The sequence below is a fragment of the Musca autumnalis genome, unplaced genomic scaffold (genome assembly GCF_047663935.1).
Source record: "Musca autumnalis isolate F117 unplaced genomic scaffold, ASM4766393v1 scaffold_1, whole genome shotgun sequence".
Lineage (NCBI taxonomy): Eukaryota > Metazoa > Arthropoda > Insecta > Diptera > Muscidae > Musca > Musca autumnalis.
This window is the reverse complement of record NW_027411644.1, coordinates 237,563,447-237,579,506: the sequence shown is the minus strand read 5'-3', so window position 1 is coordinate 237,579,506 and position 16,060 is coordinate 237,563,447. Positions and strand designations below refer to the sequence as shown.

Here is a 16,060-nt window from a genome sequence, read left to right as displayed (position 1 = left end):
AGTGCAAGTCTTGCTAGATTTCGGAGTACTGGAACGCATTTCTAGCACTAAACGGGGAAAATACTGCAAGTAGTAATATTTTGCAGTTTCTGAACACAACTTTTATGTATCAAAATTTATTATAATTGGTTTGTCTTTTTACGTACTGAACTTTACTGAACATTTTTTCTTCAGTAAAGTTTTGACAATTGTATAATTGAAATGTTGCTAAACATTACTGAAGAAACAATGTTCAGTAAAGTTCAGTACGTAAAAGGACAAACCTTATAATGTCTCAACGATAAAATCATTTTTTAGTTTTAAATTCCTTAGTATTATAAACAATTAATACGATATATAGATAATTTTACGATCATTTTCGAAATAAAGCAGTAAAGTTCTATATTGTCGTAAATTTTTGATTATTAATTCAATTTACAACAACTTTTTTCGAAAATTCATGTTTAATCAGCTGCGCATTTGCATCTACCTTGATTATTGTGATATGCTTGAAATCAACAAAAAAATAAGTGTAAACACCGGGGTGTATTTCAGGATTTCGTGAAATCCTGTGGATTTTAGAGCGCAAGTGTAAACTTGGCATTAGGCGTAGAGTGTGTAATACCACTGGACGTGGTAATACAAATTATGGAAGAGTTAGGCGTAGAGGGTTTAATACCACTGGACGTGGATGGTGTTTTTTCCAATAATGGAGACAAATTTAAGTTTCCTCCGCAGGCATATATTTTTCTGGAAATTACACCTTGGATTTTTTGCTCTATTACAGAGATTCCAATTGTGAGATATGAAACATACTTTTGCAGCAGTATCTGCACTTAATATGTTTCTCTTTTTGGAGTGGATGAAACCATGGTACAATAATTCTTAGGTAGGCCACAGCTAACAGCTGATTACATTTTTTTTTGTTATGGCTTAATCTGTCAAAACCGTGTTGACATGCAGAGTTGATATTTATTATTGATCAAAAAATTCAACTCTGTTTTGTTTTCATTTCAACATTTCGTTCTTCTTCTTCTTTGTTTACTCATCCGTTATCATTCATCAAAACAATTTTGACGTTTTAAGCCATAGCGACAGGGTTGTATTTTTTTGGCGATTCTCATACCTGGCCTACCTATGAATTATTGTACCATGGATGAAACTTTGAGTGCTGAATGACCGTTCTGTGGCCGCTGATGTGCATGGAGCAGCCAAAATACGAACCGCTATCCTGCTAAGTTCTTTTGTGACGCAAACACTGTTCCACCATGTAGTAGGAGATATTTCTTGTACGCAGCTCCATACAAAATCTTTTGACCATAGATCCTCTCTAGCTTTATAGTTTGCTAGATCCGTCATTACATTTACATTAAATTTCAAGCCCATATCATGAATAAATTCCATTGCGATTAAAAATTCAGATCAATTTAAATCATGCCCAACGCTATTGATGTCAAGTACACTTGCTGTCAAATGTATGGGTTTAATCGATTTTTCATCCTCTTGTCAAAGGACGAAAATATTTCTTTTTTTCCTCATCATTAATTTCGTTTGTTGCTGTTAATGTACTTTGCAGCTTATTGCGAATGTCTTTAAATGCAAAATTCACTCGATGTATACTGTGTTGATTTGATTCGAAAAAGGTTGTCCATTCAGTCATAGGTTGGAACAGTTGTAAATTGATATCTAACGTGTTCCAAAAATCTTCCGAGAGTAACAATGATTTTGTTGTTGGACTCAGAGTTATTTTTTCATGGACAGCCAAGGCTTGAAGGGATACTTTACTGTTCACTAAGCTTTTTAACGAAGTAGAATAACGGCCTCATCTGGTTTTAACTAGGAGTTTTAGCTGCTACTCCTGATCCTTTTTCTCTACAGATCTTAGCAAATGTCCACGAGAGGACCTTACTGTATTTAATAGTTTTGATTATTTCAATAACTGTTGGCTTTTTTTATTGTTGGACTGCAGAATTTTACATCTTTGTGTTTATTTCAGCTTGAGTCCATATTTTGTTGTAATTCAATTGTTTGAATAACAACAAAATATTTTAAAGTGGATATGAAATTGATTAGTTGCGGGCGAAGGGTAGGGAATACTATAGTTTCAGTTGTCACCAAACAACTTCATCAGTTCCCTTTTTCGCCGACTCTGTATCGATAAACAGGTCAATAAAGCCATCTAGCAAATTAAACAAAATGAGAAATTTGCTGTATGGCCGTAAAGCTGTTTACCCTACAATTTGAGTCGAACTAAAGAATTTTATATCCACCACTGTTTTTATGTCGTCTTTGCTTCGCAAAGAATACGAACATAGGAATGTTGCTTCAATAAGCGGGGGTAAAAACAACAAGAAAGTTGTTTTTGCATTACGCATTGGTCAACAAGGCCGTGCTGATGCCTATTATTGTTGTTGGCGTTTTGTAAAAAAGAGAGTGGGACATTTTAAAAAGTCTTCGCTAAGCAAATTAAGGCAATGGGCTACACATCCTAGTGGTACTACTTGAGGATATACCTTTTGGTGAGAGCTATAAACTTGTGCTCACCCTATACATTCATTACTTTATTAATCTCTTGGGCGATATATGCAGAGGTGTGCTTGTTGTTTTCAGTTGCCAAGCTTCGGACAAACACCATCTCGGGCTTCGGGATTAAAAAGTTGATTACACCTTCACTGCGCAGATTGCTCCAACCGTCACACTGCAGATGCATGTAACTTGCTGCCTTCACTTGCTCAGTAATGTTTTTCGAAGTTTCATCATATATCTTGTTCAAGTACTTGCTGGAAATTGTCTGTCTGTTTGGTAACTTAAATGAAGGATTCAACCATTAAAAAAGGAGCTCCAGATACAATAATTGCTCTGGCAAGTTTCTCTTGAAGGCTCTCTTTGTATTCATCGCATGTTTTGAGGCTCGAGTTTGATGGTAGAAAAAGAGTTGATGCGCTTAAAACATCACTGTAGTGGTTCGAATTTTGCAATTGGGTGTTCTGTTCACTTGGAATCATTGCACTTACTTCACTTCTTAACGTAATTGGGCACTTGACGCAGTTGACCAAATGTTTTGCCATTTTATTAACATTTGGAAATTTATAAACTGTGTTGCAATAACTGCCTTTGAGTTGCTTGGATTTGTTGCAAAATGCTTCCATATTCGTTCATTTTTAGGTCTTCTCATCTTTAAAACGATTAAATTTTATTGTTCCATTTTTAACGGTCTTCAGATATTAACGCATACCTTATCCACAGATTATTGTATTACAAGCACAATAATTTTTTAGCGGTTCTTTTATTTGAAATTATTTTTCAGCCAATTGACAACTAAAAAATCTCAATTTTGTTTTTTATATTTTTTTTTAAATACCCAAATAAACACCCTGAAAAGGTATTTAAATGGTATTTACCAGGTATTTTACCCATGTTTTGGGTAAATACCGGGTAGAATCCCATCTATAATTATATGAATTCCGGAAACACCAGGGTTCTGTATTTTATTTTTTTATTTTTATCTACCTCTTTTCTTATAACAGGATGTTGATAATATTGTACATTGTTTTCCCCTAAATTTCCCCCACATTAGCAGACCTATTCAGACCCTTTTCTTAAAATTGTTCTAATAAGTCTAAATTTACTACCCTCTTTAGTTGCACTAAAATTGATGTTTACTATATAACTCCTTAAAAATAGACGTTTGTATTATTTATTGAAAACAAAAAAGAAACACTACACAACAAAATCAATAAGTAGATTTATACTTAGTTACAGTTTACTTTCTATCCTCTTTAGCTGCTCCATGAAAATCTCCATTTTTTTTGTCCTCTTAGGGGCTGCCCCCTATTCAGTGTCTTTTTAACTATTTTACTCCTTGTTTATTTAACAAAAAAATCATTTGTTTGTTTTATAGTTGTTACAAAAACAATATAAATTTTAACAACTTTTCAGTCGATGAATAACAGAATAGGGTGCTAATAAAAAAACATATGAAACTATTTGTTATACAAAAAAGACTACACATATATTTATGTTTTATTTGAAATAAGTATTACAAAAAAATATTTGGCATTGAACATTGTTTGTGTACAGATATGTTCACAAATCTCGTTGATTAGTTTTTTTTTTGTTGTTCTTAGAATACAAAGTAGTGATTGTACAACTTCCGTTGTCGCCGCATGATGACACACAACAAACACTTAACCCAATAAATGAGGCACAGTTTTTTGAATATCATCACAACGTTCATTGAGGTCAGACTGTGATAAGAATTGGAAGAGAGGGAGAAAGAAAATATGAATTATTGATTAGAAAACATTGAAAATGAGTATATATGAAACAATAAACTTACGGGATCCAAACCAAGACAAGCACCCCATTCAACCAAGGTGATACGATGATCATTGTTGGGATCACAAGATTCCAGGAAGGGAGCAATGCAGTGTTCCAAACTCATGAGAGGAGCACGAATGGGGAAAAGTTCGTGACGGGATACAGAACGATCTGTGTCACCATCCAAATCACACCATTTCCAGACGGCAGCATTGGCCCAACGACGTGTCATATTGGTTTCAGCTTCCAATTCCATTTGCATATAATGTTCGGTAAGTTCATCACGTTCAGCCAAATCACGCATAACGTTAAAGAGCCAATCACGTACACGTCTGGGGAAATCTTTCATTTCCTCTTCGGTACATTCCTTCAATTCGTGACATTCACCATAGTAGTCAATGTGCAAGTGAGTATTTTCGGGATTCAAGCAACCAGGATCTTTGGTGTCACACAAACAACGTTGTTGGTAGACGGAACAATCCGAAGGCCAGGTTTCGTTTTTGTTGGTGCAAACGCGACGACGTGCATCAACTTCATTTGGGCATTCAGGAATGCAAATACACTTGGCAGTAACACCTTCCAATTGGCAAACACGGCCAGCACCACAGTGCATTTTTTCACAAGGATCAACTAAAAAAAGAGTATACAGTTTTGTTATTAAATGTGTATACGAAAATTTAAAGAGGGAATAACTAATACGCACTTTCCATGACAGGATTCAAAATGTTGTTGGTTTCAGCAGCCAATTTGGAAGCGATTTCATTTTCACGTTCTACATCTTTGTTCTAGCGGGGGAAAAAATAAAAAATGTTAATAACACTTTTTGACATTCCAACTACAATTACCACCACAGCTTACCAAATTCTTTTCTTCCAATTGCCTCAACAACTCTTCTTCACTTTCATCCAATTCCATATCGAGCAATTCCTCCAACAAATCCTCATTATCCAGTTCCTCACCTTCGGCACGTACATGTGCAAGGGCCACCAAGCCCAATAACAAGAGCAGAGACCACTTCATGCTTCTGAAATTGAAAATTTAATAAACATGAAATTATTTTTGTCCCTCTATGCCAGTCTTAAAATGTAATCTTGGGTTGAAAAAAGTGCTGATAAGAATGAGAATCCATTTCTACCGCTCTCTCTTCTCTTTTTTTTTTTTTTTTTTTTTGAGATTAGGCTTTGTGTTCGATCTACTTTGTATTTGTAAATGGTAGGGAAAGGAAATTCTAGAATTATACTAGATGATGATGACCTTATGATATTTTAGAGAATATTTCAAAATATACTTTAAAATTGATAACACATATGTACATAGTTTAGGCTATGTATAGTACTCTCCTATTAAATGTTACGTAGAATGAATAGAAAATAATCAAGATAAAATTAATTGCATCATTTTAAAGCAAGGGGTCCATTGCTTCAGAAGATATGTATAATTAATGTATGTATAACAAACATCACAGAAGTGACAAGGGAGACTTCTCTCCCTGATTGATATTAGGTCTGTTCGATAACTTCGCAAGCAAAAAGTATTTGCAAGTTCTTGCAATTACTTGCAATACTTCTCAGTTCTCTTTTACGGAATAAATTTATTGTCGAACAGCATTTTGCACAAGTTTGTACAAATTTATACAAATTTGTGGGTTATCAAACAGAACTATTAGTTCAATGGTACGAGACCTACTGTTTACTACGGAGTTCGAACGGCGTGTCTTAAGACGCCACTTGCAGAGAAGGGTGTTTTTGCCACTCTTGAAAATTTGATGTCACCAGCACGCAAGGCAGGTGTGCATAAAAACCATTGCGCGACGGTGACACACCCACAAGATATGATCTGTGGAAATGATTAATTTTGATAGTTACATACACATCAGAGGCAAAATGTTGTAAACGGAGAAAAAGTGTTATACCAACATAAAACGTATAAAAAGTAGTATACGTCAAAATGTCATATATGTACTAAAATCCGGTTGTTAAATCCGGTTATATGTAAACGTTAGGGTGGGGCGATTTGTGTGGAAGCAAAAAAACCTTAATGGGCCCTTCGCGTTTCTGATTTCTGGGGTTGAACTGAGCAAAAAAGTCTACTGGACCATATGTCTACGATGAAAATCGAGCCTCCCGATTTTGACTTTAAGTTTTTTATTGACGTTTTTTGGATATTTTGGCATATAACAGCCAAACCATTGGGATTTTCGATCCAACACAAAGACAAACATTGTAGCCAAGACAGTAATTGAAAACTCTCTAATACATCGCAAAAGCATTGGAAAGCTCCTTCAGGCAGTTTTGGCCTTAAGAATGTGCAAACTTTTCGGAAAATGTCGATTAATGACATTGTGCTACAAAATTTGGCCCGAAAAATATTCAAGTGTTCTGATGCAAAATTATATCGTGTTGGGATCCATGGACAACGACAATGCCTTTATTTCGTTTGGGTCACTTCGTTTTATTTTTTTATAACGGTAAAAGTAGTGAAAATCTGGGTTTCTTACATTTTCAAATTTAAACGGGCATATCTCATTTTTTCCACAACGGATTTCTTTTGATCCTTCTTCCTTTTAAAGGGGTGAATAATGTCTTTTGAATAAGCTATTATTGTTTTAAATCGGTTAACAAATGGCTAAGTTATAGTGGTTTATGTCTGAAAAACCCCACAAAAAACCTATAAAGGAATTTCTCATAATTTTCAAATATATAATGTTTTTTTGTTTTGTTCAATATTTATTTTGAAAATTATGAGAAATTCCTTTATAGGTTTTTTGTGGAGGTTTTCAGACATAAACCACTATAACTTAGCCATTTGTTAACCGATTAAAACAATAATAGCTTATTCAAAAGACATTATTCACCCCTTTAAAAGGAAGAAGGATCAAAAGAAATCCGTTGTGGAAAAAATAAGATATGCCCGTTTAAATTTGAAAATGTAAGAAACCCAGATTTTCACTACTTTTACCGTTATAAAAAAATAAAACGAAGTGACCCAAACGAAATAAAGGCATTGTCGTTGTCCATGGATCCCAACACGATATAATTTTGCATCAGAACACTTGAATATTTTTCGGGTCAAATTTTGTAGCACAATGTCAGTAATCGACATTTTCCGAAAAGTTTGCACATTCTTAAGGCCAAAACTGCCTGAAGGAGCTTTCCAATGCTTTTGCGATGTATTAGAGAGTTTTCAATTACTGTCTTGGCTACAATGGTTGTCTTTGTGTTGGATCGAAAATCCCAATGGTTTGGCTGTTATATGCCAAAATATCCAAAAAACGTCAATAAAAAACTTAAAGTCAAAATCGGGAGGCTCGATTTTCATCGTAGACATATGGTCCAGTAGACTTTTTTGCTCAGTTCAACCCCAGGAATCAGAAACGCGAAGGGCCCATTAAGGTTTTCAAATCGCCCCGGCCTAGTAAACGTACTATAAGTTGGGAAATAGAAGTAAAAACGTATCAGTTTGCTTTGCCGACAAAGATATACAGCCCAATCATAAATATCAACTCACCGATAGTTGTCTCACTTTCTCCTTTAAGTTGAAACGACAAAAAGACGAAACTCACGGGAAGTTTGCATTCATAATAATAGTTCGAACAGTTCATTTTCGAACATAAACGAAGTTTGGAGAAAATATTACGAAATCAAAAGTTTGCACCATGTTAGCGAATATTTTAGGTCTTTAGAGTGGGAGGTAACGGAAGGAGAGGACGACAAACACAATATTCGAATTCGGTCCAAAATTTGGCTTTCGTAATATTTTGTCCAAACTTAGTTTAAGTTCGAAGATGGGTTATTTCGGTCCACTCCTTCCGGTACATCCCCCACAAAAGTTCGAAAATGTTCGGAAAATTTGTGCGCACGATAACTCTTGTAGGGAGGAAGTAACCGATTTGGTCCATACTTTGCACATCGTAAAATTTCTACCAGACTTAGATGAGGTTCCAATATGGACTCAATCGGTCCACTCCTTCGGGTACCTCCCACACAAAATTTCGGAAAAGTTCAGTTTAGGACATGCTCTCGAATCGCTTTGATTTTTGTTGCAACAACTTGCATTCACTACCCTCCATATGACGCACACTGGTCGAAACCATTGATCTAGCGGCGCGAAAGTAAAAAAAATCAAAGTATAAAATTGCGAAATGTTTTCCATTATATCGATTACAGACACTCTGCTGACTAAGATTTTGTTTTTACTTTTTTGTTGTTGTAAATATTCACTCAGTTATTCAGTGTCAAGTGCAAGATATTTTGACGGATCAGATTTTAATAAAATTGTTGCTAAAAACCTGATCTCATATTTGTTTAATTGTTAAATAAATTCGTAATAAAACTAAACAAAGTTTATTTTTTATTGATAGGGGAGGGTTTAAGTTAAATTAAAATAAAATGTTTGGGGCCTAAAGTTACATAGTTATAAAGCAATAAATTTTCAAAAATTATTATTTTTTGTATGTTTTTAGTGCAATATACTTTTGTTGGATGGAGCGTAACTACAAATGTCCACACAGGTTCGCTCCAGTTATTTTTTAATAATTAAATTGGACTCCCTAGATTCCGAATAACCAAAATTCAGCTGCAAATAGCTGCAAATCTTGTTGATAAATGGTCTTGAAAAATAGCTTAAATCCTCAAAATACCCAAAATCTGTCGGTACAGCTATATGGGGGCTATATCAAAATGTAGACCAATGTTCACAATTTTTGGTGGAGAAGATGTATAACCAACGAAAATGTAGACAAAATTATAAAAATTCCGAATATTGGGAGGTACCGTTATATGGGGACAATATCAAAACGTAGACCCATGTCCACAATGTTTGGTGTAGAATGGGAACCCCAAATACCAAATTACACCTAATTTGGCAGGGAAATTTAGCCTTAAACCCAGAAAATACTGAAAATCGGGAGGTACCTTAAAAGGGGCCTATACATACACGTGGACCTATGTCCACAATTTTTGGTGGAAAGGTTTAGTGATCACTAGAAACCCTAAGTACCAAATTACAACTAATTTGGAAGGAAAGAGTGGCTTAAATCCTCAAAATACCGAATATCAGAAGGTACCGTTATATGGGGGCTATACCAAAATATTAGCCGATGTTGTTCATATTTAGTACATTATTACCCACGGACACAGACTGAGTTTGTGCAAAATTTCAGAAAGATGTCTCCATTCGTTTCCAAGTCATTAATTTCGCGCCGCTAGATCAGTGATTTCGACCACTGTGCGACGGTACCAATTTCATCAGGGGCAAGGACTTGCCCTGAGAAAACCGGTCCACTCCTTCTGGTACCTCCCTCACAAAAGTTCTAAGCTTTTCGCTAAAATGGTGTGAACGGTAACTCTCGCAGGTAGTAACCGAGTTGGTCCATACTGTGCACATCGTAATATTTCTACGAGACATAGATTAGGTTCGAATATAGACTATATACATATGTCAACTCCTTCGGAAACCTCCCACACAAAATTTCTGAAAAGTGCAGTTTAAGAGCTGCTCTTGAATCCCTTTGATTTATGTTGTAGCAATTTGTATTCGTTGTCCTGATTACGACGGAACAAGTTTTTTCAGGGGCAAGTCTATAGTTCCCCCTACTACATCAGTAACTGGAGCGGACGGTAAGCCGAACGGAACAGCCGGTTCGGTCCAAAGTTTGGCCTTCGTAATATTTTGTCGAAACTTGGTTTAAGTTCGAAGGTGAGCCATATAGGCCCACTCCTTCGTGTACCTCCCCCACAAAAGTTAAAAAATGTCACTAAAATGGTACGCAATATATCTCTAAAACGGGCATACCAATTTGGTCCAAGGGTATCCAAAGATCTCCTAATATTTTATCCAAATGTAGTTTAACTTCCAAAATGGCCCATATCGATCTTCTTATTAGGCTACCTTCACATAGGCTGAGGGTATATCTCTGTCGGCAAAGCTTGTACTTGTTTTCAAAGTAACTACCATTTTTTATAATTCGTTATTTCTTTCATGTGAAAGAGCACATCTTATACTACTTTTGGATTTTTTGTTGTCGAAAAATATTGTATTGTATATTGTATTTTATAAAAGCGTTTTGCGGGGCCAATCTTCGTATATTTTTGTGGGCGTTTTAAGAACCTAATACTATAACCTTTTAGCGAAACAGAATTTATTAAAAAAATGTGAACTGTCAAAGTCTAAGATTCGATTTTAAAGAAAAAAAACATTTTTTTTCAACAAAAACATCGGATTTTTTTAAATCTGTCTCGATCAAAGACAATATGTATTTAATAAGCTCACCAAATCATATGAAGATCGGTCAATTAGTTTTTGAGCTATTGTTGGCACCAACTTCAAAAATGCCATTCCGAGAAACATGCGTTTAAAGTTTATGGGCCATTATTATATGTGTTCTTTTACTATTGGATGGATTCTAAAACGCAAAATAAACCAATTTGGAGGAATTAAAACTATAATTTTAAGGTTAAAAGTTAATGCTAAGAAGAAGACTTATAATAATGGGGGTATATGCTTCATACAAACACAATAAATTGTTCCCTTTCAATTATATCTCAGCCAATATTGCTCCGATCGACTTGAAATTTTTTTGCCGCTACTCTATACAACCCAAGGTACATTTATATAAGGTACATGCATGACTTACAACAAATAACAAATTTACAAAAATACCATTGTTGTTATTGAAAATTTAATGTCAGGGCAAAACATATAACTTTGCGTGTTGCGTGAGCGTTAAAAAAAATAAAAACAAAATACATGTATTTTGTTTTTGTATTTTTGGACGCACACGTAACACGCAAAGCAATGGGGTTGTGTGTACATATTTGGAGCCAAAATAAGGGACCACACCCACTTTTTTAAATATGTTATACATATCTTAAAAACTGATGACCACGCCCACTCTTTTCAATACGTTATTTGTCCAAAACCACTGAACCTAATTTCATGTAATTTTCAGAAAATGTTCAGGAATGTCCCGTGGTCTATAATGCTATATATTTGTAGATGAATTTCGGGGGCATATTGTTTTATAATCGCTATATTTGCTAAACTTATGAGTGCATCGGCTTGCAAATTAATTTTCAAGACAACGGTGCCCGAAGTCTCGACCACTTTTTAAGTACGTTATATCTCACAAACTTACTTACTTAGCTGGCCCATTACAGAACATTTGTTCTATAGGCCGAACTAAGAAGAGATCTCCATTCCTCTCTATTTGTTGATTTGCACTCTGGAATATCGCGCCTTTTCATCTCATCATCCACTTGTTTGCGCCATCTATTCCTTGGCCTGCCAATTCTGCGTGCACCGCCATGTGGCATGTATTCATACGCCTTTTTAGCGGGTTCATCATCGCTCATTCTTATGATATGGCCTAGCTAACGCAATCGCTGCATCTCGATACGTTTAACTATATTGATGTCGTTGTATAGCAGATACAGCTCGTGGTTCATGCGACGTCGATATTCACCGTCAACGCAGATTGGTCCGTAGATCTTTCGAAGATTTTTTCTCTCAAACACACCAAGCACTGCCATGTCTGCTTGCGCAAGTACCCAGGCTTCGGAGCCATACATCAGCACGGGTAGTATCAGTGTTTTGTAGAGCGTTATTTTTGTTTGACGAGATGTGGCTTTGTTTTTAAACTGCTTACTTAAACCAAAGTAGCATCTGTTGGCCAATACAATTCTTCTTTTTATTTCAGAACTGATGTCGTTTGTTGTGTTTACGGAGGTGCCGAGGTAGACGAAGTCTTTAACTACCTCAATATTATAGGAACCAACTTCCACAGTCGGTCCGAGCTCAATGGACGCATTGCGCGTCGACACCATCAACTTGGTCTTCTCACCGTTTACCGCCAGACCCACTTTTGCAGATTCTCCTTCGACCTTTATAAAGGTATCAGTTACTTCTTTTACTGATCGGCCCATGATGTCTATATCTTCAGCATAAGCAAGTAACATGTGACTATTGGTGTAGATTGTGCCACTTCTTTTGACGTTTGCCTCTCGTATAACCTTTTCTAGCAGGATGTTGAAGAGGTCACACGAAAGGCTGTCTCCTTGTCTGAAACCTCTTTTGGTACCAAACTCTTCGGAGAGGTTCTTTCCTATTTTAACTGAGCACCTCGTGTCAGTTAAAGTCATTTTACAAAGCCGGGTGAGCTTTGCGGGAATACCAAATTCAGACATGGCTTGGAATACCTTTGAACGCAGCGGGCTGTCGAAGGCTGCTTTATAATCGACAAAAAGGTGGTAGGTGTCGATCTGCATCTCTTGGGTCTTCTCCAGGATTTGCCGCAGGGTAAATATCTGGTCAATGGTGGACTTGCCAGGTCTAAAGCCGCATTGGTATGGTCCAATTATCTCGTTGACCATAGGCTTTAGTCGTTCGCACAATATCCCTGACACGATCTTGTAGGCAATAGGGAGTAGACTTATGCCCCTATAGTTAGAGCATACAGTCTTATCTCCCTTCTTGTGGACGGGGCACAGGATACTCAGGTTCCAATCGTCGGGTACTCGTTCTTCCTGCCAGATGGTGCTAACTAGCTGATGAATACACCTTATCAGCGTGTCGCCTCCGGTTTTGAACAGCTCGGCTGGTAAGCCATCGGCCCCTGCTGCCTTATTATTCTTCAGCCGATTTATTGCTGTCTTTACCTCATCTTGGCTGGGCGGTATACATTCAATACCATCTTCTGGGATTGGGACTGTGGTATCTTCGTCGTCTTCGCTGCTATTGGATACCAACAGATTTGAAAAATGTTCTTTCCATATCCTGAGTACACTATCTGTATCAGTTACCAATTACCTTGCTGGTCTCTACAGGAGAATGTGCCTGTACCAAAGCCATCAGTTTGATGCTTGACTCTTTGGTAGAATTTTCGGACTTCATTCTGGCTCCTGTACATCTCGATTTGTTCACACTCCCGCTTTTCCAACTCTCTCTTTTTCCTGCGGAAAAGACGTTTCTCCTCTCTCCTTTTCTCCCTGTATCTCTCTCTCGTGCGCTACGCGTTGCTACTGATTGTAAAGTAGCCCTATATGCCGCATTTTCTCTTCGGTGGCAGCACGACACTCCTGATCATACCATGGATTCCTTGGTGGAGGCCTCTGGTATCCAAGTATGGATTTTGCGGCTGTTTGCATGGAGTGGGCAATGCTTTGCCATTGCGCTGATATGTTATCGGGATGAGGAACGCTTTGATTAAGCAATTGGGCTAGTTGAGTGGAATATGCTGTGGCTATCTGTTGTGATTGCAGCTTACCGATGTCTAACTTTCGTGTTGTGTCTGTTCGTACTTTGTTTGCTACGTTTAAGCGGGTGCGTACCTTTGCTGCAACAAGGTAGTGGTCCGAATCAATGTTTGCGCCTCGGAACGATCGTACATCCAACACGCTCGATGAATGTCTTCCATCTATCACAACATGATCAATTTGATTTCTTATTTTCTTATCTGGAGACAGCCAGGTGCCCTTATGAATATCGAGATGATTAAATCTGGTACTGCTAACTACCATGTTTTTTGCAGCTGCAAAGTCTATCAGCCTCATACCATTGTCAGATGTTTCACTGTGGAGACTGAATTTCCCGACTGTTGGGCCAAAGATATTCTCCTTTCCAATTTTGGCATTGAAATCGCCTAGAATGATTTTAATGTCATGGACAGGGCAACGGTCATATGTTTCTTTCGTTTATTCATAGTAGGCTGTTTTTTCTAGGGGAGGGTTACTAACCCGACGCCCAAACCCAAGTTTTTAACGTTCTTATGGGTGAACGCGCGGCACATTTTAGCTCACTACCTTTAACGGGTGTTAAAGGCAGTTCCCTAGGTGACACCACGGGGAGGTCAGTGTCCACTTGAGATGAAAGAGGGACCAAGATAAATACTGGGCTTTGCCATGTTAAAACCGGTCAGGACCGTTGCTTGGTATCTTCCATCCCCTACGTCACCCACAAACTAACGAACCGATTTTCATGAAATTTTGTAGAATTTGCCGAGGTACATGTCGGCATGAATTTCGGAGATGGCACGGTACGATATATTTAAAAATGTCCTTAAGTGGTGAGGTTCAACGGTCCATCAGTCATGAAAAACTAAAACACATATAAGACTCAAAAAGCGGGAGAATTCGACTTAACCATTTTTTTTTTTAATTTTATAATTAGATCGGATAAGGATAAAGAAAGGGGACATGGACGATAATGAATCCTAAACGGCATCAATGGGCGAAATAATCCGACAGTCCGTAAGAGAAAAGAAAGGTTGCAGACAAAATCTGTTGATAAATTTAAAATCCTCCTCGGTTTGACTATGGACCGAAGAAGTAAGGTAGAAAATACCTGTTTTTGAATTGAAACTCATTACAACGGGCCAGCAACGCACAATGTCGCGAGTTCATATTAACTGTGGCCAAAAATAGAAGGGGTTGTCGTAGGTGCATCAATTTTGGTACACGTACCTATTATTGACTTACAATCTTCAGGACAAAAAATTGGGTTGGTCGGTCCACGTTTTGATATAGCCCCCATAGAACCGTACCTCCCGATTTTCGGTATTTTGAATGATTTAGACACAATGACCAACCTAAAGTATTCAAATTTTGTGGTTAGTCTTCGGCAGAGGTATCAAACATTCCAACAGAGAATTGTGGGCTTAGGTCCACGTTTTGATGTAGGCCCCATAGAACGGTACCTCCCGAGTATCGGTATTTTAAAGATTTTAGCCTCATTATTACACCGAAATTGCTGATATTTGGTATTTAGTCTTCGTATGGGGCATTATACCTTCACCTTGAAATTTGTCTGCATAGGTCCACGCCTTCATATAGCCCCCATAGGACGGTACCTCCCGATTTTCGGTATTTTGGAGCTTTTAGCCTTGATTATCACACCGAAATGGCTGAAAATTGGTATTAAGTCTCCGTTGGGGGACTTATAACCTTCCACCAGAAATATGTCGGTATAGGTCTTCGTCTTCCTGTAGCCCCCATAGAACCGTGCCTCCTCATTTTCGGTATTTTGAGTGTTGTGGCCCCAATATCCACCCGATATGACTGAAATTTGGTGTTAAGTCTTCATATTGTTTGTGAGCATATTGGATATATCAAACTCTTGTCTTTATACATGAGAAATTTCCTTAAAAATTTTTTTGACAGATTAATGGTCAAAAAACGGTCAATTTTTTGTAAAAAATCGAATTTTGATTTTCGCAGTTCACAATTTTTTTAAAAATTTTTTTTTTTTTAATTTCTCTCGTTTTAAAGCAAGACTATTAGGTACTTAATAAGCCCACAAAAATATATGATGATCGGTTCATTCGTTTTCGCGCTATAGCCAACACCGCAAAACGATTTGTTAAAAAAGGGGGTATCCTCTCAGTGAGGTGGTCGCTGAAAAAGAGAAATGACACGTTCGTCTGCAAACCTCTGCAGCTGGGACCTTTATATATTTGAAGTACTCACTTTTTACTACTCATACAGCAAAAAATATCGATATACACTTTTATACAATTTTTTCCCACTCCACTCAATTTAAAATTTGCTTCAGAAAATTAATAAACTTAGTAATACATGTTTGGGTAAATGTAAACACCATATGATTAATATTTACATGCAAACAAAAGTATAGACAAGTTTATTACATCCCAAGAGAACTTAGGAACCATTTAACGCATAATATAATTTATTAATTTTAGAAAAAAACACACAAAAATACGTATTAACTAAAATTGTCGGATTTAAATCCTCATATAGCTAAAACTACT

The 16,060-nt window shown here is 36.9% G+C and overlaps 1 protein-coding gene across 7 annotated transcripts in view; it reads right to left on the bottom strand.

The window, feature by feature from the left end:
• Positions 1–3,965: 3,965 nt before the first annotated feature.
• The window catches only part of SPARC (secreted protein, acidic, cysteine-rich), a 50,788-nt gene continuing 38,693 nt past the window's right edge, over positions 3,966–16,060 (bottom strand). For 6 of the 7 annotated variants that reach the window (XM_073960625.1, XM_073960623.1, XM_073960622.1 and 3 more), the window contains 4 exons: positions 5,158–5,323; positions 5,003–5,084; positions 4,319–4,929; positions 3,966–4,226 (listed from right to left, as the gene is read on the bottom strand). In XM_073960625.1, coding sequence (XP_073816726.1) covers positions 4,167–4,226; positions 4,319–4,929; positions 5,003–5,084; positions 5,158–5,319 — 915 coding nt within the window. In that variant the 5' untranslated portion in view covers positions 5,320–5,323 and the 3' untranslated portion in view covers positions 3,966–4,166. Of the gene's footprint in view, positions 4,227–4,318; positions 4,930–5,002; positions 5,085–5,157; positions 5,324–16,060 lie in introns of those variants that run through there. The other variant, XR_012409018.1, reaches the window with a different exon arrangement.